Below are 27,812 nucleotides of genomic sequence, written 5' to 3'. Positions count from 1 at the left end.
TAAGATGAATCAAAGCAACTGCTCGACTGTTTTGTTTTTTAAACACATGTAACATTTATTAATAACAACCTTAAAGTGATAACTTCAGAGTCATAAGAAAGGGGGTTGTTGTCAGTAAACATACAATGTAAAGTAGCAAGGTTTTTATATTATTAAAAATGATTTTAACATAGTGTTTAGCCCAACCAAATTTAACATTAGAAACATTCAAAACCACTAGAAGTCTTGCAATGAATTCTATTAAGCTTATAAAAACTTAATTTCAGTAGTCAGAACTAACTTGTTATTTATATAAAATTAAAAATTCCATCATTTTTGTAAACAAAGCTCCTAAGCATTTAAAAGAAAAAAGTTAGTTTACATCCCATCAAACTACAGCACATGTGTGAAACCTCAGGAATTATCAGGCATGGAGCATAATTAGGCACAGAACACAACAGCTTCCACAGCCAGCTGCTGAATGCACACTTCTGTTGACAACGATCATCTTAACTTAAACTAGTCCATTATCAGTACCATTATCAGTTCCAGGCAAAAATTACATAAATCCCCTACAGAGAAGATTTCACAGAAAAAGAAGTCATTTCACATAGGTTCGCAAAGATTCTGAGAGCTCTGAGTGCTCTGACTTGCAGTGAGTTACAGCCATGTCTTTCAGGAATTTCCAAACAGTTCTTCACAACCACTTAGCTTTGGCAGATACTGGGCTTGTCAAAGACCATGACAACAAATTAGCACAGAATTTTCTGTCTGCTGTCAGAACCCCAAGGAATACCGTAATTGATTAAGTGTCAGCTAACCTAGCTGCCTGAATTAAATACAAATTAAAGATAATGTGCAAGATCATTTTATTGTGAAACTGTCAGCTCAGGCTTAGATCAAGAAAGGTATAACAGGCAACTAGTAACTTGAAAACTCTTCCTGTTCTCTTAGAGAAGTTGCAAAGCTACAAACAAGGTGGTTATCTTACCCGTATCAACTGGCACCATGGTCAATTTGTGTGAAGAGCAACAACTGACAATGAGACTGTAAGTTTGTTTACATCAGGACTCTCAAGAACAAAACAGTTTAAACTTGATATAAGTTACATCAAGCAGTACATTTGTAGTAAACGTTTTTTAACTGACAATATAGTTTTACAGTTGTCTTAATTAGCATACTTCCAAAGTAAATCTACTAAACTAGATTTAACCAGTGTAAGTTCTCCTGAGCCAACACGCCCCTAACTATTAGTGTCTAGAGGTGACCTTCAGACCAACACTGAGGCACTTATGTGAGGCACTGCAGGAAGGGCTGCATGCCATTGCCCAGCATGTGCTTATTTGGCTGTTTTCTGTATGGTTCTTGGACTTGTACTGACTATAGGAATTACATTCAATTAAAAATAGGAAAAATGTTTTCATGACTACCTGATGGTAGCAGTAAGTGAACTCTGTGGTTCCTTGTAGTTGACTTCTCCAATTTTCTTTGGTGTAAATTGTTAGCATTACAGTTTTACCAATTTTCTATGCCTAAGCCCCCTCAATTTGCAGTGCCCCCCCCCACAAAAGAATAAGAAAAAAAAAAAAAGCATCAAACAAGCACACAAACTCAACCACTTCTAAAAGCAAATTAATGATTCAAACCAATTTTCCTTTTCCAAGTCTTTAAGAGTACTTGACTTTAGAGTATTAAAACGCTAAAACAAATTAGGATTAATCAAGTTAAACAAAGGCACTGAGTGGTCTTAACTAACACAAGCAGTGCTAATGCTATTCAAACCAGTTGTCTGTCTATCAACCACAACAAATTTTCAAAAACAGTTGTTTCTTTAATGTAGAAAGAAAAAAAAAAAAAGCTGCAGTACAGATACAAAAGCTAGAAACATCTGCCCTCTCATCCCCCATCTCTTTGAACTGATGCAAAGCCAAATGAAGACCACATATATAGATCAAGTCCTGACAGGTAAGAGAAGAACCAGTCCAGACGTAAAATTCTAGGTTTTTTCCCCTCTCAAAGATTTACATCAACTTGTTGAACAAAAACTTCTGGCCTTTAACACTGTCTTGTTTGCCAGCTATTGCAGGAGCTGCATCTAAGTTTCCAGTGCCACCCTGTATGTACCTCCCACACACACTTTTAGTGTTTTTGATGGTTGACAGTGCATATAATCCGAAGATGTGCATCAAAGCTTAACAATTTTCATGATCAAGGCATAAGCCTGTGAAACTACTGAGAAAAAAAACAAACAAAAAACCCCACCAAGAAAAATAAAACAAAAAAAGAAAGCTCACAACCACAAATTAAAATTTGCCCTGTTATCTATTTTATGGCTTACGATCTACATAGATTGACACACACACAGTTTCTTCAATTACTTGCAGAACTATAGTTTCATTCTGTAATTACATTACTATCTGTCTTCACATTCAAAATCTGAAAAGAAATCCTGTGAAGAATTCTGCTATTACTGTTTATTTCTTAAATTAAGTTTGACCAGCCTTATTCAAAATTAACAAAACATCTCATGCAAAGTGATACGGGCAAGAAAATTTTATAAAAATACAATGTATAGAAGAACATTTGGAAAATTGCATAGAAAATATCCATTTATTTAAACCAAAATAAGGCACAGTTTTATTAGATATGTTTTGGCTGTAAAAATGCAAATCTATTTTGATTACTCTTATGTTATTAACAACATTTTTCATAAAAATATAGGTGCATGAGTAAAAACCCTTCTACACAGAGCATGAAATACTCTAGAAAATTTCACCAAATTTACTGCAACTCATCTGTAAAAAATTTCAATACTATTTTAAGCCAGAATCCTACATGCTATTGTCCTCCAGGCTGCTCACTGGTTGGTGCTGTTCCTTCTTCATTTCCTGGGTAATCCAGATGTTCCATCATCTAGGTGCGAAAAGTAATAAAAAAGAGGACAGTTCTTTATATAGAAATATTGCTTTTCCCCCCACTGGTACAAGTATTTGTTAGCTAAGAGAAATATAATTAAACATATGTTAGGAGTGCATTTTAGCAGCATACAGATAGGAAGTCCTCTATGTAGATCAGAAAAGTATTCAAGCCAAGTAATCAAAGTTCTCTTTGTTAATGCTTTCCACTATAAAAGCATTTACTGTCCAAAGATTCAAGTATTCTTCAAGAAATTAAGTGTACACATCGAAAGCATCTCAATTATTGAAATGGAAAATAAAAAAAAGAGATTGAGGTTAAGAAAAAATTTCAAAGACACACTTTGGAGAACTAGAAATAGAGCCTAGATCCTGCTTAACATTTAAAGTTAGTAAGCAATAGCTTGAATAGAAAAGACTTTCTTTTTTCATAACAGTACAAGCTAGCTGAGTACTGCACACTGCAAATGTGTTCTTTGTAAATTTTCCTATTATCTTAAATAGAACAAAGGAAGTGGAACTGTAAAGATGTGCTGCAGAAGTTGACATGAACTAGATTACTACACAACCAACTTTAACTTCAGATTAATGTAATTGATTAGAAGTCACCTGAGTAACACAGGACAATTTTGTTCTTCCCTGACTAAAAAGCAGCTTGTTTCCCTATCCACTGCTCTACTGTTAGAGAAAAACGAGGGCTCTGGTTTCATTCCTGGGACAAGGCACTGATCACAAAGGTAACAGGCACATTTGTTAGCATGACAAACCAAGATCCACCAGGTGGAGAACTTCATCATTAACAGGAGGCCAAAGATTGGGAAGTTTTGGATAGTTTTAACAGCTGACACACAGAAACAGAAAATATGAAAGCAGTAGTGCTGCTGAAAACAGAACATTGTCAGGGGCTCCTGAGTAGCATGGCAGGGTTATCAGGGCAAAGGTATAATACTTTCAGCATCAGAAGGTAGAAAAACCTACATAGTTTCTTCCAGTGCGACCCATCCTGCTTAGTAGTAAAAGGGACACAAAGACACGAATGAGCTGCTGGCTACATGGCTTCCAAGCAGGGTAGATTTCCATGTGATGAGGACAAGATTACTTTCCTGACTTGCACCCACTGAACTACCCTTAAACTTCAACACTGTTGCATCACAAGCATTTAAGCACACTATGACTCTCCAGATGGGGCAAAAAAGAGTCATTCTCTTAATCTCTCCTCTTCTCTAGCTACAGCCCACATCTGCGCCACGTCCTTTTATACCAACATAGCAGGGTCAGCGCAAGGTATGCAAACATATCTTATTAAAATTAGGTTATTTTAACTAAGCTGTTTTAAATCCAGATGCACCAGCGTATCATACAGCAAGCTGAGACAACATGTCCAAGGCAGAAACAAGGTACTGGGATTGGTAGTAAGGATTAGGAGAGTTTGGTGGGCACAATATCAAGGTAACTAAGACCAGAAGAGGTCTTTTCACACTTCTTATCTTCACGCATCAGAATTTAGGAGAATTAAGGCTTGCTGATACACCTAAGAATAGCAATAGCACACACGCAGTCTAGCAGCAAATACCAAACTCTTGTGCCAATGACAGCCTTACATTCACTTCAGTATATCTAGAATATTGGCCCTGTACTGTGACCAAAAACCCACATCAAAAGTCAACCAAAGCAAAACACTCCCTACAATTACAGAAACCAAACAGTCATTTTAAATGAGGATTCAATTATCTGTTTCCAGGAAAAACAAAACACAACAAACAAAAAATTAAAAAAGAAAGCCAACCAGTACCACATTACACCAAGTATGGTGAATATGGCTTCCCCTTTACCCTAGGGAGTATCGTCCAACAGCTGGCATAGAGAGGACAGTGTTGGAAAGTATTTTTGTAAAATGTTTCCCACATTAAAGTGACAAACTGCTTCCAGAAGGAAGAGTTAACGTTATTCACAATTCACTGCATCCCAACATGAAAGATTCTTTTCTGAATCAGATAAGCAGCACAAAATGCGGTTATAATATCACATGTATTTAATATTTAAAGTCTCTGCTTAATGAATATTTGAGATCCCTTCAGAACCAGAACAGCTCATAGAACTGGAGCACCTCTCCTACGAGGAAAGGTTGAAGGAACTGGGCTTGTTCCGCTTGAAGAAGAGAAGGCTCCGGGGAGACCTCATTGTGGCCTTCCAGTGCTTGAAGGGAGTGTATAAAACAGGATTGGGAATGGCTGTTTACGAGGGTGGATATCGAAAGGACAAGGGGGAATGTTTTTAAACTGAGACAGGGGAGGTTTAGGTTACATTACGAGGAAGTTTTTCCACTCAAGAGGGTGGTGACGCACTGGAACAGGTTGTCCAAGGAGGCTGTGGATGCTCCCATCCCTGCAGGCATTCAAGGCCAGGCTGGATGTGGCTCTGGGCAGCATGGTCTGGTGGTTGGCGACCCTACACGTAGCAGGAGGTTGAAACTAGATGGTCACCGTGGTCCATTTCAACTCACGGCATTCTACAGTGATTCTAAACTTAAAGGTATTTTGGGCTTTCTTATATACATAAATTTAACAAGACCAAAAAACTGCTATTTCGAATCTCTCCACAATATATGACAAGGGTAGCCCACAGCTTGGAAGTCAGGCACAACAGATGCCTTTCTAAACACACAGGCTTCTCTTAAGTAGCTTTTTCCATAAGTTCATCTCAGTTGTAGGTTCTCTCAGAATAACTGCATCCTCAAAGCCAATGCTGAAGCAACAGAAATCTTTATAAGAGCCAGCAGCAAGATGCACAATACTAAAATCAGGACAAAATTGTTGTTTCAAGCCTTAGAAGAGCCACAGGAATCAGACTGTACATTGTGGGAAGCTGACAAACATTTTTCAAGTGGAACAAATTCATCAGCCTTTTTCCTACATCTGAATTCCTGACATTTTGGGAGGCTGCATGGGGTGTCATGACAGATAAGAGAGTAAGTAACACCTATGCACGCTAGAAAATAAGATTCACTCCAATAACGTTGCACTTGCATAATTCTTAAATCACACCTGTGATTAATTCACAGACATCTTGAAAACATAATTTAAACCGACAATACAAAACAGCAGATACTTGCTGTGTAACATGCCAATCTGTTGATTTGTTGTTTCAGAGAAAGGTAAGAAACATTTCTAAGCGCTTCCCATTGACTGGCTGTAAAACGTTGGCACGACTATTTGTACAATTAGAAGACTAGAAAATTCTACAACTGCTGGATTTTCCATGTTGTTACTGAAATGATTTCATAGATTTTATCAATCAAAACTGAACAGTATTTTCAAGTTGACGACTAGGAAATAAGTATCAAACATCATCACATAGACATATGTGAGGACTATAAGCAAACTAAAAGACCAAGAAAAATCTTTACTATAAACTTTACAGCAGCAATGCAGTCTAGCCATCTCATTTTAATATGTATCCAGTCCCTCCCACTTCTTAGCTTCCTCCTGGGTTGGTCTCTAGTTTCTTTATTACAAAGGCTTTTAAATCAAACTTAACTTGTGAAAGTACACTTTATTAGAAGAGAGAAGCTAACAAGAAAGATACTTTCCAGTTCATAATTTAAGATACACTCAACAATAGTTCACTATCTAAAATTTTCTTCAGCACAGAGCAGGCAAGTTATGCTCTTTAAACATACATACACAGCTAGTCTGCTGTCTGTAATTCAAGCTTATATTCAGGTGCTTAAATTCTGCAAAAACATGAAATTTGGAAACTTGCCTTGCTCTCTACATGCTGTGCTTGCGACAGTGAAAATAAAAACCATGTCTGTGTCAGCAGTCATGAGCTTCATCCTACCAAGGTGAAACCTTCTTGCTATGGTCTAGGAGCCATGCAGCAGCAATACCTCAAAAGCTAGTCTGTATCCTTACTCCCTGTCGCGCTGCAAGCAATGCAGACAATAGAGGATGAGGTAAATTGCTGAGCAGCAAGATCACAGAGAGACTGCAGAAGCAGTTACTAAAGGCAAATTAAAATGCTTAGCATTGTAACAGATAGAAGACAATAAAATTGTTGTTTAGCTCTAAGAAGGTTCCTTACCAATGCAGTGGCACACAACAATTAGCGGAGGAACTTGCATGTATTTAATAACAGCACAAATACCACCACTTTTAAACACCTGAAGTTACTCCTAGGGATTTGGGAAGTTAAAGAATTAGAAAAAGAATACAAAGCTTTCCTTCAAGTCTTGGGAATCATGCTCTGTTCACATTTTATAAAGTTTTTTGTGCTCTTTTAAAGGAATAAAAGCAGATTTACAACTTGACTTCACTGCTAACTCCTTTCTAATGAATTACTCTGAAAAAACTGAAAGGAAAATAGATGAGAAGAATGGAAAGAATAAGCAGAGGGGGACAACAAGCAAAAAAAGTCCCATAAGATGATTAATCAAATTGCATTAAAAGAAGGCTATAAGCACACCTTGTAGCAAAGGCGTCCTGGGAGAATCCGATACCTAAATAAAATTCATTCAATTATTAAAATCATATACAACAACGACAACTTATTTTTAAATTAGGAAAAAAAAAAAAAAGCTAACTAGTGGATTACAAGAAATAACAGCATTCATGAAGCTCAGTCATCTGATACCCTGTGTACATCCTGCTGTACCCCTATCTAAGCATGCTTTGCCCTGACAAATCTGCAAGGTTTCACCGTTCCCATAAGGACAAAGCAAAGTTCCACAGATGTCTGATCACCCCTTATCCATGGAGCACTTCTAGTCAAGTCCAAATTACCACTGTTTCAGCAGGCTCAAGGTAGCTAAATGTAACCCTGTCTTCTTCCCGTATCTTTCCTCCTCAGAACAAGCACTAAAAGCTGAAGATTTGAACATTGTGATTGCATGGATTTTTTGTTTGTTTGTATCAGTAAGAGCAGTTCAAATTACAGCCTTATTTTGGGAGGACAATGTATGAAAAAAATCAATGTGACAGCATTCTGTGAGCGTAACTTGAATAACATCCTCAGGAAAAGAAAACATAGAAAAGATCTTTGGAAAATCATAGAAAAGGAAGAGCTTTACTAAAAAGTTACACAAAAGCGTTCAGTCAGAGACAAGTCTAGCTGGGGGTGGAGTAGTGGGGGTGGAAATCAACAGTTTAAACTGTGCCAGAAATGAGATCATCTGACCTCAAAACATGCTAAAGTTCAGAGCAGTTTTAATCCTTCAAGGAACCAGTTTAAAGGACGTGAAGTAACTACTATGGCAACATAATTCTCCCAAGTATGAGTTTTGCTATTAGAAGTGCAAGAAATTTTTGTTGCTGAAGAGATTTGCCAGGTTTGCTTAGGCCAATAGGCTGATCTTACTCAGAAGCGAGAAAAATAAATAGTGAAGCTCTTTTCCCAACAGAGTCAGTTACAATTGGATGGATTTTGATATGTAACACATATTCCAAAATAGCAAACAGCCACCAGTTTATACTCAAATGGATGGTAAACCAAACTCATTAGGACCTCAGAGATACATTTCTATTTGCTAGACCTACAAAAGAGAAGACTTTTTGTAGACGAAGATACAATCGTATCTAGTTAAAGTGATAATCTTTTCCTGAGCAATTGTAAAGTCAGTCAGCCTTCAGCAGGCACAGGTGCAAAACATTGATTACATCAATAGGCTGGCTTCCATTGCTCCACTTCAACTTTGCAATCCAGAAGCTGAGTAAGCAGAAGCTGCTCCTTTGCATCATCAGCTTTCACAATCAACTCTCTATCCATTCCCTGAGCTGAATTCAACACAGCCCACATACAGGAGATAGTTTCTGAACTCAAAAAACATTTCCTTTCAGGTCTCTAGCATTAAATTTAGAGCAATGCTGAGATCAGTCTGTCTTAGAATAAATGCCAGCTGGCAGGGGCTCCTGACGCATAGTTACCACAGCTGTGGCACCATCAGGGCAAGGTGTGCGTGTCCACAGGCAAAGGCAGATGGCTGCTGGTACGGAAGTACTGCAATGCCTGGGTAGTGGCAGAGATTACCTCAGGGGAAATGCAGAATCCCACAGGTGTGTATATGTGCACTGGGATAGGAAACAGGTAGGTAATCATCCAGATACTTTGCTGTTGAACACTCCATGTCATCCTCACAATGCAAAACGCCAGTGACACACAGAAACTAGCGTCTAAGATTCTTGCACATCACCAACCCTTTTGAACCATCTCTTAATACAGGACTACTACTGCAGACTGGAATCTGCATGCTCAACTCAGTGACTCATATGATACCACATCAAGATGATAGATAAGCACTGTTTAAAAAAAAAAAAAAAAAAAAAAAAGGAAGAAGTGACCTTCTATGAGTACTGAACCAGCTATTTCATTTTCCTCAAGTTTCATTCCGTCATACCACACACAAGGCTAAGATTTTTCAAAGAGTCAAAGCTCCTTCTTTTTCTTTATAGAAGATTAACCATTAAGACTAGAAAAAATAAATGAATTGCTGGTGTTACCAAGTACTTAGAGAAGCATACATACAAAGGAATTAACAGAACCAAAATATTCAAGGCATCCACCCTACCTGATAACTACTTCCTTTCCAAAACTTCTTCATCTCTTTGCGTCTCCAAGCAACAAGAGAGCTAGTAATGAGTGTACATGGTACAAGATAGAGAAGGGCAGGTTGTCCCATCTTCATTAATGCCAGAACAACAAAAGTCAGCACCATACCAACGGCATAAGCTATAAAACACAATCAAGAGCAAGTATATTTTTAAACAAAAGCAGTAGTGTAGTAAACCAGGAAAATATTTTTTTTCTTTAATTACTATCTACCTTGATAATATAATGGAAGTGGGACAATAGATTGTTATGTATTTGCATGCTTTCTCAAAGCAGCTATCATAAAAATACTCACCTAAAACATGGGCAGCCACACTAAAAAGATTTATGAAAAGATTTGACAATGTTAAACCTTTACTTGAAGAAAACTAGGTAGTTCTGCCATTAAAAAAAAAAGCATCAAGATTACTATTCTTGGAAAAAAAAACCAATCTCAATTTACCTATTGTGCAGGAGACATAGTATACAGAAGAAGAACTTGTTTGAACATCAAATCTTCGACAGTAGGCAACCAGAAGGCCTTGAACAGAGAGGAAAAACAGTTTAGTAGTTTAATGAGAAGTTTAGCCCTGAATTCCTTTTTCCTCAATTCTCCAAATCAAAGCAGCATAAAAAGAAATTACAGTAAGAGTTCCTTTGCTGTGCGTTATCTTCTTCCCAATTCTTTTCAGAGAAGCCGAGAACTGGTTTCAGAAATCCTACAGTAAGTATTGAGAAATCTAAACCATAGCACAAATATGCCACTGAGATAGTATTAAGAGGTTTTCTTACATTTAAGCAAGCTAAGTACTTTGTGTTATTTCAGTGCTACTTCAAAGGCACCATAACAACCTAGTTTTAACACTTTTCTTCAATAGAATTTTAATGCTCTTAGCAATTAGCTATTTTGCCTCAGAGCAGATCACAGGAAAAGGGAGAGTCATCACGAGATGGTGCTTTGTGCCTAAGTAATTTGCCCAAGACTCCAAGTTGAGCTATGGCCAAATTCAGATCTTCTGAGAAAGATAGAAAAACTTGATACGTTTTCCATTACCTCAACTCTAATTATGCAGTCTATGACACAAAAATGCAATTAAGTCACAGAATCATTGCTTTCTGCCAGATTTCAGTGAGATTTCAATAATATTGACAACTGGATTTATCTATGGAACTCGCATGGTCAAAAAATGCAATGCTAAAGAAAAGTAACAAAAAAACAAAACCTGTTCATTATTTAAGTGTACTGTAACACACCAAGTTCTCTTCTACTCTGGCTTTCGTGGTATTCCATACTAACAGCAACACAAACTGTTGCATTTGATTTAATAATTACTTTGTAGAATAAATCCTAATTTAAGTCAGTTGAGAATCAAAACCAAACTAAGTTACAATTGCCAAAAATATCTGCTCACCTGGGACAATAATGTCTCCAAAACCCAGCAATGAAAAGGGCATGTCACATAGTGTCGCTGCTGAGTATTCAAGTCTAGGCACTCTAATAACCACAGGTAACTGTAAAACAGTATTTTAGAAGCCCACATAAATCTAATTTAAAGCATCTTGGTGTTGTTTTTTTTGTTTTGTTTTGTTTTTAATGAATGAGCAGTTTTAGTATCATTAATGTATCACTAATGCAGGACTTCAAAATAGGTAGAACCTAAAGTAAAAACCAGAAACCAACAGGGAGTGAATAACGCTTAAGGCAATAGAGAAACTGGAATTTAAGATTTACAAATAATATGCACACATAACAACTTAAGACAGCATTCAATCATATAATGAGAATAGCAAGTCTGGATTATTATCCTAACAATACAGTGTTGATCAATGATTTCCAGGCCCTGAAGAGAAATTTGGATAGTCAGGTTTTCCCCAAAAGAATAGTCTGTTCAGAGGGAATGATTTAAAAATCCAGTATCTGAAATACAATCCTTACTTTCTCATGGGGAGCTGAGCGTTCAGTAGGGACTTCCACCAAGTTTCCATCATTCTAGGATCAAACCCAAGTCAACAGGTATTTAATACTTACAAGAAAATAGCAAAAGCTGGCTATATTTTGTGAGAAAGTTATGCCGAAAAGCACACTATCAATTAGCTACAAAATGTCAGTATTTGTACGCTGTGAATATTAAAACAAAAATTCATACCTTTTCACTGTTTCCAAAGGGACCAGCTGCAACTTCAACCATTATACTTGCGCCATTCTGAAATTAAGGTTGTTTTTCTAATGTTAGCACTTTAATACACCAAAGCATTCTTATACTACAAGTGCTTGCACTTCATCTTACAATTTTTTCCAGAAAATTTCAGGAAAAATCCTGAACATCAAAAGGAAAGCAGTGTTATATGGTACTGTTTTCAGTATAATAATATGCCATTCAGCATAAAAGGACTTCAAAAAAAAAAAAAAAAAAATCAAACCTATAAATCTACTAGGTATAGCTAAAGTTTAGATAAAGATGTGCCAGGTTTTTCTGCTATGACCTTTCTGCTTCCAAAGAAGAGAAAGTACGCTTGCATACAATTCGTAGCATATTGCAAATGAGCACTGTAGAAAGTACAAGAGCACGTTTCATAAAGGGAAAGCAAAAGAAGGAAGAAAAGGAAGAAAACTGGAGAACAGTCATTTCTCATCATCACACTGTCACACAATTGGGGCCAGAGTATTTCTGTCTCTAGGACTGCAGAAGACTTAACTCGTTTAAGAAATTTATGGCACCTGAACAAGCACTGTGATCTATGGCCCATATAAAACAGGAATTTAAACCACTGCTGTCTTAAATTGGAAGAAAAAAAGGAAGTCTGCATTTCTGCCTCGAGAATACCAAAATACTAATCTGTCTGACGAAAATACTGCCACAGTGACCAGATGTTATTTTTATTTTGAAGAGAAATTCACAGACATACCTTTGTGATAAACGGTGTTATGAAGACAAAAAACACATCATAGAGAAGAAGAAGGCCTAGAAGTATCACACAGGACTGGCAGAAAGAAAAAACAAACAAACAAAAGAACTGTTACTATAGTCTTTGAAAGACTACACAATTAGTTTCTGTTAAAATTACTGCAACACAATGTTAAAAAAATAAAGAATGAAGGAGGGAAAAAAGGGAAAAACATATCATACCAACTTTTTATTTTGCATTATTAAAAAAAGTAAACAATTATTGTTTTCCAGTTCTTCCTGAGTACTGAAAAGCTATCTCCTGACGTTAAACTTACGGATACATGGGATTATAACACCTTTTTTTAATTTAAAAAAAAAACAAACAAAAACAACAAAAAAACCCCTGTAACTTACAGTACCTTAAAGTTGGGCATTTTCAGTGTTTTAATGAAGTTTAGGCAGAAAGCAATTCCCAAAATGTCTTGCAACATCCAAGCCCACCTAAACATAAGAACACACGTTTACACCTTGTCCATGTTACTCATGGAATCTATGTATAATACTGATATTTTGGATTTTGCTGGACATAACAAGATTGCAAAACAAAAAGCAAGAAGGTATCTTTTATGAAGCACTGCTAAAGAAAATGCAAAAATACAGTAGCTTTTATGCTATTCCCTAATCCCAGTGTCGTACACAGAAAATGAGTTCAGCAGAGGACAGTGCAGGCTGTTCACTTGTACGGCTGCTCACTTGCTCACTGAGCAAGTGGACCAGAAGCCCTGCTTGCAGTATGGCTTTAGATGCTACTGAGGATTTTACTACAGTATTTCTTTATTTGTGGTCTCATGCTTACATTCCTTTTTCTACACCTTTCTACTCCACGGTGATCAGTAACAACCAAACTCACCTTCATAATTTTTTTGCAACTCCGAATTACCACACAGTTCATTTGTATGGCTTTGTTCTCTATTATTCCCATACTTGGTAAGTTTCATAAATACTTTTATAATTTCTTTGAAATCAGCACTGGAGTTTAGAAGGACATCATGTGCCAGAATGAGTTGCACAACAGGAAGTTTGTTGAGGACAATTATTCATATTACCCTTTCAAGTCAGAATGCGTCACTTACCTATCTTCATTTCGGAACACAGCCCAAACAGCAGCTGCTGCTATGCAGAATGCAGCAAGAAAAATAAGCCTCACTTCAATATTTCTGTTGCCACACACAATCCTGAAAGAAAAGTAACTGAGTGAAAGGAAAGCCCGCAACAGACAAAACACATGCCTTGTGCTGGGCAGTACAAAGTGTTCTCATCCTCACACCCCCTCATCTGTCCCTCTGTTTCACCAACACTCAGGAGTTTTTGCAACTGCAGACTTTATCAAACTGCATTCACATTTTCACACTACCTTGAGTAGAAACCCAAAAGACATCTTATAAAAATTGAGAGGCATACAGTACCTGCATTGCCCAAATGGGATTTCTCCTATTAATGCAGCAAGACAATTGTACAGGCTCATTGCAGATGCCAAGCAGAAGACCAGTATTATAACATACACTAGATAAAAAGAGTGAGAGATAGGAGTCAGTGACAAAATACAGTGGGGAAAAAGCATGGCAAACAGGAATGTACATGTGACACAAACTGTTAACACTTGTAGCACTACTCAGTGCACCACTGTTGGAGATCACAGTCAACAGATTACAAAAAAAAAAAAAAAAAAAAAAGGCCCAAAATCTGAAATGTCTCTGCCATGATTAGTTCTCTTCAAGACACCAGTTTTGAAATCTCCAAATAGGAATTAAAAAAAAAAAAAAAAAAAAAAAAGTGAAAATCAACAAAGGAACAACCAAAGACCAAAACCCAACCTTTTTCTTCTCTTTTCTTCAAGAAAAAACATGACATCTGACACTGCTTTGAGATGCATTTCTTTGGTTATAGCTAAAATTGATGTATTTTTTAGTACTACCAGCTTTCTCAATTTCTGTTAATACTCCTCCCATCAAATTTCCCTGCAGTCATTTTGTCTGTTTGTGCACAAAAATTTCAGCAACTCCAAGATCAGACTGATGATTTAAGTGGCACTTTAGGGTTCTAAACATCTTACCCCTTCCAAAATTTCTATTAAGCTGTAAACTACCTGGTTGGGAAGTGTCTTTATATTCTGAGTTCCAACTTGTGATATACTGGAAATCCTAACTTACAGTAAGATCCTTGAGATACAGACAGACAATATAAACAGTAGTTTGCTTGGGGTTGTTTCTTGACTGCAACGTAGGTCTGGTTAGAAAATAATTGTAATATCTAGAAGAAGACAGATGCGCAGGTTTGGGCTGGACTATAGTAAATTTTCTTCAAAGCAGCCTGCATAGTGCTACATTTTGGAATTGTGACCAAAGCAGCCCAGATAACACACTTCTGTCCATCTGCAAGAAGGCTGGAGGACTACAAGAAGTCCCAAGACATCTGAGGCATCTGTGTTTACATGTAACCATTACATATGATGAAGGCCTGGAACTAAACATCTGCCTTTCTGAAGTGAAGGAGTGACTGAATTCCTCCTTCCGCTCTACTTGTGCTCACAGCCTTTCCTTTACTTTCAAAATCCCATTTCAACCTACGAGTTTTCTCACTTTTGCTCCCCCTCACCCCTGCAGGGGAGCAAACAAGCAGCTCTGTGCTGGAAACACTCCCTGTAGCACTTCAGTTACACAATTATGCCACAATTTGAGAAGTAAATTGAAATAGGCAATTGCTTTTAGCACCTCTAGAAAGGCAACAAAAAAATGCACACATCAGCACTGTTCTGCTTTAAAGACCATGATAGTATGTTTCTATCACAAGTTTATGCATACTTTGTGCAATTCTGTACTGTATATTCAAGATTATAATGTTATAACATTGAGTTAAAGTACTATGCCAGCATGAATCCTTTAAAGATCATCCCTTTTTTAATTCTTTCTCATTTGTGAAGTTGCAAGTATGCTTAACCTTTTACAAGTGAACCAAAGAAAGCAATAGAACCAATAAAAGCCAGAAAACTTGAGGGAGTGTCTGGATTTTTTTTTCCTAAAGTATTTACTTTTCCTCCACACCCTTTAGTTTAGTATGAGAAGTACCCTCAGATTTTTAATTTCAAATTAATGTGGACCTACACAGAATTAATGCCACCTACCAGAAAGGCATCACACCAGCAATAACAGAGAAAACTCCATAACCCAAAACTTAAGTCATTATTTAAGTTTAGGTATAAAATACACAAGGAACTTAGAAATCTAGAAATATCTGGAATTTAGTCTACACAAGAAGCTGGCTAAGGGAAACTGTATAGCTTTACTGGTTACTCGATTCTAAAGTCAAGTACTGAAGTTAGGATTTACATTCACATGCTATGGTAATCACATCAGCGTGGTGAGGCTTTATTTGGTTGTTTGTTTTTAATTAAAAACAGAATTTTCCCTAGAACAGCATATCATACCATGGTAACAGTTTGCGTCTGATCCAAAGAGCACAGAACTAAGGCTTCTTCGAAAAAGATGTTACATATTTTCTTTGAACCACTCACATTTTCTTCTCTCCCTGACTAATTTATTACTCCCTTCTGTTTCTCCTCTTTTAAAGGGCCTCACTCTTCACTTCATCCTCCTGTCCCTTTCTCCTTTCAGAGGTCTCTTCCTTCACTTCTTCCTAAAACTCCTGAAACTGAGTAAACAGGTGAAATTTTTAAGCTAGAACTATTGATCAAATTAAAAGATTCATCAGTCTTCTATTTAGACAAGTTTAGCCAGCATAGCACTGCTCATACAGTCAAGACAACTAAAACTAAACAAAGCAAGACATGAGCATTGTGAAGGTTCTTCTATAGAAATAGAAGGGTGAACTATAAAAAATTCTAAGAAATACTGAATTTGGAAGGAATTTCATTTCAGAATGAAAGCTACAGTATTTGCACTAGAAAGCGCCATTTTGAACAGTGCATGTTTTCTGGTTGCGGAAGGAAAAAAGATCAACAGTTCAGAAACAAGACCTTAATCAAATTGCATCGTTCAAGAAACTACCTTATTGCTACTGTGCCTCAGTGTTTTCTATCAGGGGAGTGCCATTTAGCTCGATACTTTAATGAGGGCACTGCAACCGCAAACCCAAGGTCAACTGTGTGATACACAAAAAAAAAATATTTGACTGCAAAGAATAGTACTCGTTGTCATCCTTCCAGAAGCATCAGTATTTATCAAGGAAGATTTCTTTCTTAAAATTCCTCACCAGTCAACTCTCTTCCACAGTACTTCCCTCAGAATGAGCACTGTACAGGCAGACTCTCAGACAGTAGAAGAAAGCTTCCTTCTTTTTTCATTAGTAACTGCATTTTTTCAATTTTCTCCTCAATGACAGAATGTAGAATAAAAAAAATAATAATCATATGTAGAATCATAGAATGGCCTGGCTTGAAAAGGACCTCAAAGATCATCTAGTTCCAACCCCTGCTACGTGCAGGGTCGCCAGCCACCAGACCAGGCTGCCCAGAGCCACATCCAGCCTGGCCTTGAATGCCTGCAGGGATGGGGCATCCACAACCTCCTAGGGCAACCTGTTCCAGTGCCTCACCACCCTCTTTGTGAAAAACTTCCTCCTAATATCCAACCTAAACCTCCCCTGTCTTAGTCTTATTTTCAGTTAGAAATCTAGCTTTTCAGATTTAGACACCTAATAAGATCACGCAGAAAAATACATCAAATGAGATTTATCCACTGTTTCTTACCTAGCCATTTGTAGAAGAAATAAAGTAAAATCAGCATGACACAACAGATGACAACAAACAAGACAACTGTCAGAGTGGTGAAAGTAACATTTTCTTCCTTCTTCCTTCTTGTTTCTCTGTCCCCAGGACTTGCCGTTGCTTTCAAATTCTCACTATATTAGGAAAACGACAAATATATTTATCTCAGATGAGAGATTATGAAGAAGTTCTACCATGAACAGAATTGTCTTTTATAAAGCATTTAAACTGACAGCATTTAGACCTAAACCTCATTTCTGTCAGGCTTCAAAAATTTCAGAAAAGCTGAACGTGTGTTGATTTTCTCTCCACTTTTTTGATGATGTGCACTTCTTACTTAGCACAGCTCACAAGAAAAAGGTTTTTACCTGCCTTCCTTTCCAACAGTAAGGGAATTGTCAACTTCAATGAGAATTCCCAATCAAAATCCTGATCAGTATGAGGAAAAGCTGCTTAATATCAAAACTTTTAACCTTTTCAGGATGCGTGCTCTCAGCTTTATTAGTGCATCACGTCTGACTACAAAATATCTTTAACGAAACACAGTCAATCTCTATGATAAATTAAAACCACGCATATTGCAGTGTCTAAAACCTCAATTACAGACAGTAAGCTTCTGCAAAACCCCCACACACAAGAGTAACAAAGCCAGCTAGTAACTAGCTCTTTTAGCTTCAAAACACAGACTAAATGAAGCAGGGGGACATAAAGTAGGCATTTTCACCAGAAGTCAGGTTTCTATGCACGCATACTCCATATTTATAGCTCACCATGCAAAATAAGGAGACAAACTGTTGTGTTTTTCTCTGTTCTTTGAGCAGATAGCCCTACTACTCTTTGTACAGACACCAGTGAAACCTGCCCATCAGATAGCATGTTCCTGACGGATCCCAGTGCCTACCTACAACAAAATGCTGAATTCAGCACTGAAACAACTACCTTCAAAAGAAAAAAGCCCATAGGAGAAAGATGAATCACCTTCTTAGAGAACATGCTTTAAATAAGCAGCTAAAAAAAAAAAAAAAGCTCAGCCTAGTCTTATGAAAGTGCACGTCTAACAAGTTTAATATAATTACATCTAGGTTTTTTTCCTCCAAAATAGGAGACAGCATCACATTTTGTTATTTTAGCATTCAATGCAGCCACACCCTAAAACACTGTGGGGCAAAAAAGAAGTGTAATCACATCCAACCTTTAAGAAAGAATCCCCCCTTCTATTTCTTTAATCTCTTCAGAATACAAAAAATCACTATTTGCATAACAACCAGTGGGAAAGAGGAAGCCATAGTTATCACATGCAATCCACTCTGAGTTCTGGGGAACAAAGTGCTAGAACAGAGAGCATGAAGCTGTATGCAGTAAAGCATGCTGGCCCCTGCTGCCTGCACAGATATCCAAGATCAGCTACATCCAATTTAACCCGAGACTAAAACAAGTTCTGTGCACCTAGCGTGCTTTATTTCACTCACTAAAGCTGCACAGTCTTCCAACACCGTGCAGAAACCCCTCCTATCCACTTGTTTCCTTGCTCTGGCCACACACCATACTTTTTACACACACCTCATTTCCCCTGCCTAGTCCCAGAGCTGCTCCGTCCCCTGGCTCTGCTGCCATCCACCAGATAATGCACGGAGCATAGGTAAATAAGCCTGGGTGGACTTTGGCTGGAGCTACCCAGACACAAGTGAATTGTGTTCCTGAGTGCTCCCAGTGACAGAATTGTAGTGCGGACATCCCAGAAGGTGCCACCCAGCCAGTGGGAACAAGGCAGTTGTACAGATCGCTGTGCAGACCATATACGCATACATATCTCCTGCACCACTGGATGTTGAATGTGTCACTGAAATTCATGATACTTTCTGCCGCAGATATTAGAGCGTTATGATGTTAGTTATGGGGCATATGGTATCAAAACATCAAAACATTAACTCTCACTCATCCTGCCAAGAGCTGCATTACTCCTCAGGGAATTGTACAATCTACTGCTTAGGGTTCCTCAAGGACCTACTGAGGGATACAGCAGAGGAAAAGACCACGAAAGTGTACATTGTGTTATGCCTTTTTGCATGCCTGCCTTCAGACTCTTCCTATTCAGAAATATTAATCAAAGATGAATTATTTTAAGCAGAAAACTCTAAGCAGCTTAGGTCACAACAAATTGATGATTTTTCAATTGTTACATATATAGAGAAGAAGCTCAAGGGAAAGCATCTAATTGCACCTGTATCTTCTAACTCTTTAACTAGTACCCTAAAAGAACATTGTTTCTTATAACAGCTACAGATTGCACAGAATTTGAGTCCACTTAATTTAATCAGTTCTGTTGTACAGACTTACAGTTCTGCTACTCCGCTCCAGTAGGCCCCGAGTGCCACAGTGAACACAGCAATTACAAATATGACAACCATACTGCAATCAAACTCCGGCAAAGGTGGTGAATAGAGAGTCACATTAATTTCATTTCCAAGAGTCTGAAAAACAACAGACAAGTTGGTTCACAAGGACTAGAAGGAAACTGTATTACTTATTTTCCAGCACAACATGATTTCCTCTTAACCTACACAAGGGTAGCAATCACAGTTTCAACTTACTGTATAACATATCCCATACTTTTATCATTGTAAAGCACTGATGCCTTTCATGCCACCTTCCAGGATGCTCAGATTTGAAAACAGCCTTATTACTATTGCTGTGACAACATACAGATAGAACAAGGGAAAAAGGTACTTCTTTGCCATCTTACAACGCTTCTCAGAAGTGATACCTTTAGCCCAAATGCTCTTCATCCCCCAAATATACATAGCAAAGACCTCAACTCTGCAGGAAAACATCTCTGGAGTTTTACCTTGAAAAATAGACACGTGTCCACTGAGATACGAGCAGAGGTCTGCCTCTCACTACTGAAACCACAAACCTCGCAGTTCAGATACAGGCAAGATGCTTCAGACAGGACACGGTGAAAACTCACAGCAACAGAAAGTTTTGAAAGTTTTCACAAACATGATTTGAGATGAATTCGAAGAGAAAAGAAAGTAATTTCATGTAACTTAAAAAACATAAGACTGAAAAAGGTGAGAGGGAGCAGAGACATAACCAATACCATTTGTACAGAAGCCTTGAAAGTAAAACCAATGTGTTTTAACTAGACTGAAAGATGAGAAAGGATGATGATTTGACAGGTGATGGGCAAAGTTTGCTGTTGTCACTGAAGTAAGCCAGGGCACCTAAAGCAGCCCCACAGTGAGAACAGACTCCAGAGATGTGGTAGAAGAACAGATTTGCTAACAGACTGCATGTGGGATAAAAACAGAAGATGTGAATGTGTCAGGCAAGTTGGGCTACAGGAAGATCAAACGGGCAGTGGAGAGACTGAATGGCAAGCTGAACAGTGCAGTGGAAAACACTGGCCATTTGTGAAGAAAGTAGATTCATCTCAACACCTGAATTAGATAGTTACAGAAATTAACCTTATTGCAGCCTACAGAAGTCAGAAGTCATTCCTTTGCCTCAAGTTATGGAAGAACAGATTATCACACTTTTAGAAAATAGAGAAGAAAAACTGCTGAAACATTAGTTGTAGGAAGTGAAACAAATTGGACAAAGGCAAGGAGTCTTACTCTAATTACTGCATCCTGTATGTAAAAACAAAAAACTAATGACTTGCACATTTACAGTAGCGAATTACAAACTAGTGGGCTGCATTGGTGGTAGATGGGCAGCTGCCCTAGATGATCTTTTCCAACCTTCACAGTTCTATGACTCTAAGTCTAAACCCAGTTCTTCTTTTCAGTTCCACTAAACTTAAGAAGCATAATTCACATTAGAGTATAGAGCACTTATTTCCTTTCGTTACTACTGTTATGCTCTTCACTGAGAACCTTTGAAGTCTCAGCTGCCACCGCAGAGCACTAGAATGAAATGCAGCACGAGAGCTGCCCACTTCCCAGAAGGTCTGTGACACTGTGTTGCTACCAACACTCCTCATGCACCTGATTCAAACGGTGAAAGCTAACAGAAATGAAGTCTTGTACGAAAATACCAACCAGCTCCCCTCAGACTGGTACTGTCACTCTTCTAATTAAAAAGTTGAAAGCCTTGAAAAGCAATAAAACAAACACAGCTGAAATAAGAAGAGTACAACAGCTGACAGCACCTAAGCAGCATATATCATTCAGACCAGCTACTGCTGGTGATGTGAAAGAAAGCTTTGGCAAAAAAAACAATAGAATTAAGAACGAATCACTTCAAGGTTAGGCTTTAGTTCTTACTACTTTCATGAAGACAGCTTCTTTCTAAGACAAAAAGAGCATTTTTTCTCCTTGATTCAACAGCAGTATTAGACATCACCCGGCACACTAATCTACTAGGAAAGTTACTTGGTGAATTGTTATAGCTGCACAGAAACAACACAGAACAACACTAGGCAGTTAAGTTGTTCTGAGTCTTGTCTGCATCAATCAGGGATCTTACCTTGCCCTACTTTCCCTCCAGGTTAGTAAGGCATATATTACAGCCACTCAATTAAGCAAAAATCATCACCTTCTCCTGTTTAAATGAAGACATTTCAGGACAGAGGACAACCTAAACCAAAACTACTCATCCATGAGTATGGCATATCAATGCTTTGCAAGAACCAATCTTTAATGGATAAATAGAGAAAATAACCATAATCCTAGACATCCAGGCACAGTCTCAGTTTGCATACTTACCTACTACAACTTCCCACGGCAGCTCTGAAGGTTAAGAGCAGAAATGGTGAAATGAGCTTGCAAATACAATCCAAGGAACTAAGGTTGCTGCAAGCCTCTGCGATTTACTGGAAAACCTGTGGAGTGCAACTTCTGCCTAGCAAAGCTATTTGACACTAAATACGACAACAAATCAAACAAAAACAAATCCCCCTGAATACAACTGTGGGAGATACTAAACTGCCAGACTTTAATGCTACACATTTGGCATCTCACCATGAATTCATCCATAGAAACTTGAATTATACCAACTAACTTCACCGTATGGATGCTGTCATACTATAGACACAGAATGTATCATCTTGGAAGGATTAAGAAAAAAGTAAAATAATTTTAATAATTAAATTAAAAAAATAATAATCACACTTGGTTTAAGATCCACCTTGACAAGGGACTGCTTGCCTGCAAGATACCACACTGCTAGATGTAAGCTCAGCTGTTCTTGCTTCTGTACTACAGCTCCTGACTTTCGTCAGGCATCACCAATTCTGTCCAACTCTACTAGAAGGATACTTATCTTGTTTAAGATGAAGATTTTTATTCATGACCCTTCCTCCAGTATTGTTTCCCATTCTTAGTATTCTAATTAAGGTTTTCTCAAACTAACTTGAAGAAGGAAGCCTACTCATGGCTTAATATCCATCCTGTGAAAGAGTATCTATTCACATGCAAATCAGGAAGACATTCATATCTGATTTGAAATTATTTTATTTATTTGTTCAAAAATCTTAAGACTATACATACCATTACATGCTGAAATTATATTACTTACCAGCTGCATATCCATTATGTCATTATATCTTATAAGAGCAACTGGTAGAGATAAATTTTCAAAATCGGTCTTGTTATCTGAAGGAGGAGACTAGAAGAGAAAGTGTCAGTGGTTCATATGTTGGGTCTGTTTGCCAAGCAGGTTTCTATAAGCAGACTGTCCTTTAAATTTCATCATACTTGTAGGGAGGAAAATGTAGCTAGTTCATCACATTTGGCAAAAGGTTAACAAAGGCAGACATACTTAAGTCAAAATAGGAGCTACAACCAACACATCTGGATTCATGAAGGCCTTGTGCTTTCACACAGGATTATAAGGAATAAACAAAACATGCTTTTTATTTCCTATGCACTTAAAGCAAAGATCAACACATTGTGATGACACAATATCTGAAACTGCAAATATTTGTACTTATATTTTGCAGCTGTAATAGAGAACAAAAACGAGTAACAGGAGTATCTATAAAGATATGCCAGTGCCCTCTGTATTTCCAGTTTCAGATGAAATTTTTCTGATTTATTTTTTCTCATTGTGTGTTTAAAACAAAATATTACTTACGATGACAGGGAGCATGGCCCTCCGGTCACATAAGCAGTAGCACTAGCACTGCACTCAGATTAACAATTCACAGTGGAATCCCACACATCCCTGTGGTCCTCTGCTTCTGGGACTTCTCTGAGCTATCTCTAAGCAACACTACCTCAGACCAACAGATAAGGCATTACAGCAATACAGAAGAAAATCATGTGTTGTAACTTACCAGCCTAGCTTTACTGGCAATCAACAGCATTTTAGCACCCAAACTTTGAGCAATTTTTGCTTTCTCCAAAAAAGTGCAGTTTCCTCTCATCACGACAACTGCTTTGTCCTTCATTACAACAGCAGGAACTTCAGAAGAATCGCAGAGTACCGTAGAAGTCAGGTTTTCCAGAGACCTGAAAGTCTGCAGAGAGAAAAGCAGAAGGAAAGCAGCTGACAACTCACTCTTACCTGGAACACTGATTAATACGCTTCCTAATGTGAGGTTTGACACAAAAAGGCATAACAGAAAGGAGTCACACATTTAGCAACATAACATCGGGGCAATGGTTTCTACAGTATACCAGTATACCCCAGTACTGAAGGAGGTCTGTAGCTGTGCATAGCTGAAACAGCTGGCTGCCGGTAATAAGTTTCACAGCAGATGCAGCTGTAATGTAAACATATGACATCGGAAATATTATATTCATATAAATTCCATTGAAATATCATATGACGTAGGAAAATCACTGCCTGCAGTTCTGGAGAATCCAGCGTACGTTTTGTAGTATTTTCAGGCTTTGAGTCAAAAACAAAAACAAAAAACAACAAGTGCAACATAACCAGAGTTCTGAGGCACAATAAGTGTTCAAGAACAGTTGGCATCTCAAAAAAAATATTTCTATTCTTAAAGTTGAATTCAAGATTAACGATGATTTTAAAATTGTAGTCAGGATTTAGTTAGTGAAGGCATCCCAGTGGCCAAAGTAGCACAGCAGAGATGTTTTAGAAGACAGGTGATTTTTTCTGTTTTACATAGTTAACATGCTAATGAATGACAGAAGGGAAAGGAGAGAAATGAGAAGAATAAAACTGCCTTCACCACTTCCAAACACAAAGCATTTCCTGTTTATAGCAAGAATGCTGGACGAAGAAGACATGCTTCTGCCTTACACCCTGGATTGAAAAACTCAAAAATGCTGCAGGATGAATGTTCCAGGCAGTCTCCTCTTCTACCGCATGGTTTCAAGACAATTAAACAGGAGATCAAATTGACAAATGAATAGAAGAAAGTGTTTCACATGTTTACAACATTTTTATAAACAAAAAATTTTACTCGCAAATCTAAAACTTGGACCTGGTGATGACACAGCAGAAAAAAAAATGTATTTAAAATTGGTGTTAAACAGAGAGAGTATCACCTTTATAAGCTTTAGAAAAGACTTGTTAAGGGATACAAATGTTCACTGCAGAAATCCATTTTTTTTTCAGTGTAGCACCAATTTAACTCAAAGATATGAAGATCAGTTACAGCTGATCCAGATTCATCTTGTGTTCTAGTTTTCTTATAAAGTATGATTACAAACTACTTACGGCATTGTCCAGGCTGCTTGGGAGAGTTATCCAGTTAGAATTGTAAGCTATGCAGTAATCCTTTGTTAAAGGAGTTACACCATTTCCAGAAGCGTGCAGGATTCCCTCATCTGCATTTATCTGCAATAAACCAAAGTGTTCTGAATTAAACTTTAGACTATTGCTGTAAAGATGTTCCCCTAAAAATCTGTCAGGAAGAGAAAGTGCCTCCAGAATTGTTCAGAAATACATGGACAGATTGGTTCTATGAGAGACGGGAAGCTGGGTTACAGGATAGAATCCCAAATATTTGGCAGATGCACGGTGCTAATCAATGAGAGTGCTACAGAAGTCTCCCTCCCCAGACTGGCTATCAGTATTCTACAGCAAGTGAGACCTATTGAGAAAAGAAAGCCATGTGACGACATTGTTTCAGAGGTTTATGTCTGCCTGGTTTGAATAGCAAAAACCTTCTTCAGAGGAATCCATTCTATAGACCATAGAGCCTGAACATCTGCTGGGAGAACTGTGTCAAAGGGCCCGAGCACATTAACTGTTTAGCACAGAACAGTTCCTGAGCCGTTGGCGAAACACATTGTTTCATGATTTATCACTAGTACAGAACTATCAAGACTTCCTCTTAAATGCAGCCACCTGAAAGTACAAATTAATGGCAAATTAAAAGCATAAGGGACTTCAACAGGTGCAAAACCAAGACATTTCCATCCATTAAAGCTCTTTCTGCTTCCTGAAAGAGAATAAGAAGTACTTTCTCTGCTCCAGAAAATCAAGTGTTAATGCTACACTAGCACAAGCCTGCCTAAAAGGAGTGATTACTTGCTGATTTGATACGCGTGTTGTGTTTGGCAGGCTTCCTGCTCCACGGATGAATCAGGGAATACAATTCCTGCTCACAAGGCAGGAGAGGGATCCAGAGCTGATATATTCATCGCTGAGCTCTAATCTAGAAGCAAAAAATGAAGAGAAACACGGCATGCTGTACCTCATTTGGAACATCCCAACTGAAGTAATCCTGCATCTATCCAACTGAATTTTTATTGTTTTGCAATTGCTTCAGTTTTCCTCTTTCACAAAAGACAAAGACCGCAGGTTGGGACTGAAGGCCTATCCCATAGGCAGAAGAATGTTCCCACCCAAGGAAAGGGCCCAGCTGCTGCCCCTGGCTGAAGATACTTCTCAATGAAGACAACTCTCAATGGTCCTCAAACAATCTGTTGCCTGTTTTTGACCAGTGGTTCCCTCCTCATGTCTCCTTTTACCATGTATAACTCCTCATCTTTCATTGAGAAAAGGACATCTTTCAATCCTCATTTTTCCTATTATGCACCCCAGGTACAGCAGGGATATAAGCCTGGGCTCACTGTTCTGCTTCCAAGCGCACTGGTAACCCCTCCATGTAGAACAACTGTACTGATGGGATTCAGTGGGCAAGAAGACCAAGCTAAGCCAGTATTTATAAGGTCCATCATTGTTAACATCAAGATAAGGCATACAAGAAACTCAAATGCGTAGAACATGAGAAAGGTATTTTACAGGCAACAAGTAACAACATGAACCTCACGGAAAGGTAAGAAGGTAAGAAAGACTTGGCACAAACAGAAGAAGCAACATTCACGGTTCTCCATTGGCACTGAGACACAAACACTCCCTCCCTCTGGGCACTGTGGGCAGGGGAACAGTTCCTTGTGCTTGGAGAGTAGCTGTGGTCCTTCGCTGCATGTCTGCTGCCTGAACAGCCCCAGCTCCTCGTGCTGCCAGTCCTGGGGCTCTCGGGGCTGGTGAGCTGATCTAACAGCTCAGCTAGAACCGGCCTGCTGAGACAATGTAGAGCACGGGAAGAGGCAGGGCATGGCCTGGAGTTGCACAGGCTGCCAGGGAATCACCTGCCTATGTCAGTAGCAGCAAACCATAGAGTTAAGGCCAAGGAATAACATCAGAAAAATCCAATGCAACTGACAGCAGCTTCACGGGGCTCACAGATAGCAAGGCAGCACTGAGCAGAGACACGAGCTGCTTCACCCACAGCTATGCTCACAGGGATAAAGAAAACTGTGCTTACTTTGAGGCTATCAAGCAGGGTACTCTGGGTCCTGACTTACCAAAGTAAGTAAAAAAATATGTTTAAAAAAAAAAATAAGAAAAAACGTAACAGAGCGGTGTACCCTCCATACAGCTTCAACAGGTGATGAAGGTCTTTCGCTGCCACGTTTCCCGGCTCCATTAGGCAGGAGGTTACCTATGGCATTCCCTGTACATCCACGAGGCGATGCCCCACGAAGCGTCATTTACACAACAACACGAGCAAAACAACGGGCCTCAAACGCCCAGCGCCCGGAGCGGCAGCGCGGCCCGTATCTGTGCGCGCAGCCGGAGCCGCACCGGGAGAGCCGCGGGGCCGGGCAGGGAAGCTGCGGGGCCTGGCCAGGGGGAAGGCCTCTGGGGAGGCCTAGAGCACCTCGGAGCGTACTGAGCCGCCCCCGGAGCGCCGCGAGCCCCGTAACCCGGCCGGGCCGAAGGAAGAGCCCGCCGCGTCTGCGGGCGGCGAGAGCTACGGGCCCCGGCCCCGCGGCGAGGACACCCGGAGCCCCGCGGGGCTGCAGCGCCCGGCCCGGCCCCGCCACCGCCCGCGCTCAGCCCGGCGCAGCGCCCGGCTGCGGGGCCTTCTCCCTTACCGGCGGGAGCAGCGATCCGCACAGCGCGGCCCACAACAGCACGGCGGCCCTCATCTTCCTCGGCCGCCGCCACCCGCTCGGCTACGGGCCGCCCCGCGACCGTCACGGAGCCTCGGCCGCCGGCTCCCGGGGAGGCTCCACTTCCTCTTCCGCCGGGGGCCGCCGCCGCCGGCCGGGACAGCGCGGCCCCTTCCCTCGGCGCGACGGGGACGGGCGGCCTCGGGCTCGGCCTGAGGGCGGCGCTGCTCTGCGCTGTTCTGCCCGCCGCCCCGGCTGCCCGGCTCGAGGCTGTTGGCGGCCGGGCGGCACGGAGAGTTTCTGTGAGCGCTCCGCGTAGCCGCGCCGCCCGCCTTCGCAGCAG

At 39.4% G+C, this 27,812-nt stretch overlaps 1 protein-coding gene across 4 annotated transcripts; it reads right to left on the bottom strand.

Annotated features, from left to right (window-relative positions):
* Nucleotides 1-29: 29 nt before the first annotated feature.
* On the bottom strand, nt 30-27,658 carry SPPL2A (signal peptide peptidase like 2A). 4 transcript variants are annotated; one of them, XM_085233728.1, is made up of 17 exons: nt 27,452-27,658; nt 24,780-24,899; nt 23,428-23,610; nt 22,668-22,757; nt 19,485-19,618; nt 17,130-17,281; nt 13,831-13,927; nt 13,498-13,599; nt 12,784-12,865; nt 12,384-12,458; nt 11,624-11,680; nt 11,413-11,466; nt 10,889-10,988; nt 9,940-10,017; nt 9,457-9,617; nt 7,359-7,392; nt 30-2,892 (listed from the first exon to the last, which is right to left on the bottom strand). In XM_085233728.1, exons 1-17 carry the CDS (start codon nt 27,503-27,505, stop codon nt 2,861-2,863), a joined length of 1,605 nt encoding a protein of 534 aa, XP_085089854.1. In that variant the 5' UTR covers nt 27,506-27,658; the 3' UTR covers nt 30-2,860. The 4 variants fall into 4 exon arrangements, with proteins under 4 accessions (XP_085089854.1, XP_085089852.1, XP_085089856.1 ...); XM_085233726.1 differs by lacking the exon at nt 7,359-7,392; XM_085233730.1 differs by lacking the exon at nt 11,413-11,466.
* Nucleotides 27,659-27,812: the final 154 nt, after the last annotated feature.

Source organism: Meleagris gallopavo, chromosome 12 (genome assembly GCF_905368555.1).
Source record: "Meleagris gallopavo chromosome 12, MGAL_WU_HG_1.1, whole genome shotgun sequence".
NCBI classification, from domain to species: domain Eukaryota; kingdom Metazoa; phylum Chordata; class Aves; order Galliformes; family Phasianidae; genus Meleagris; species Meleagris gallopavo.
Note: the sequence above shows the minus strand (reverse complement) of the source record. Positions and strands in the feature narration are given on the sequence as shown.

Bases quoted from the DNA above. Each gene is read 5' to 3' on its own strand.
- SPPL2A (XM_085233726.1), bottom strand. From the start codon at position 27,505: ATGAGGGCCGCCGTGCTGTTGTGGGCCGCGCTGTGCGGATCGCTGCTC. The intron at 11,467-11,623 runs GTATGAATTTTT...GTTTGATCCTAG, and splicing joins CCTTTGGAAACAGTGAAAAG to AATGATGGAAACTTGGTGGA. The intron at 10,018-10,888 runs GTGAGCAGATAT...TCTCTGTTCAAG, and splicing joins TGGAGACATTATTGTCCCAG to GCCTTCTGGTTGCCTACTGT.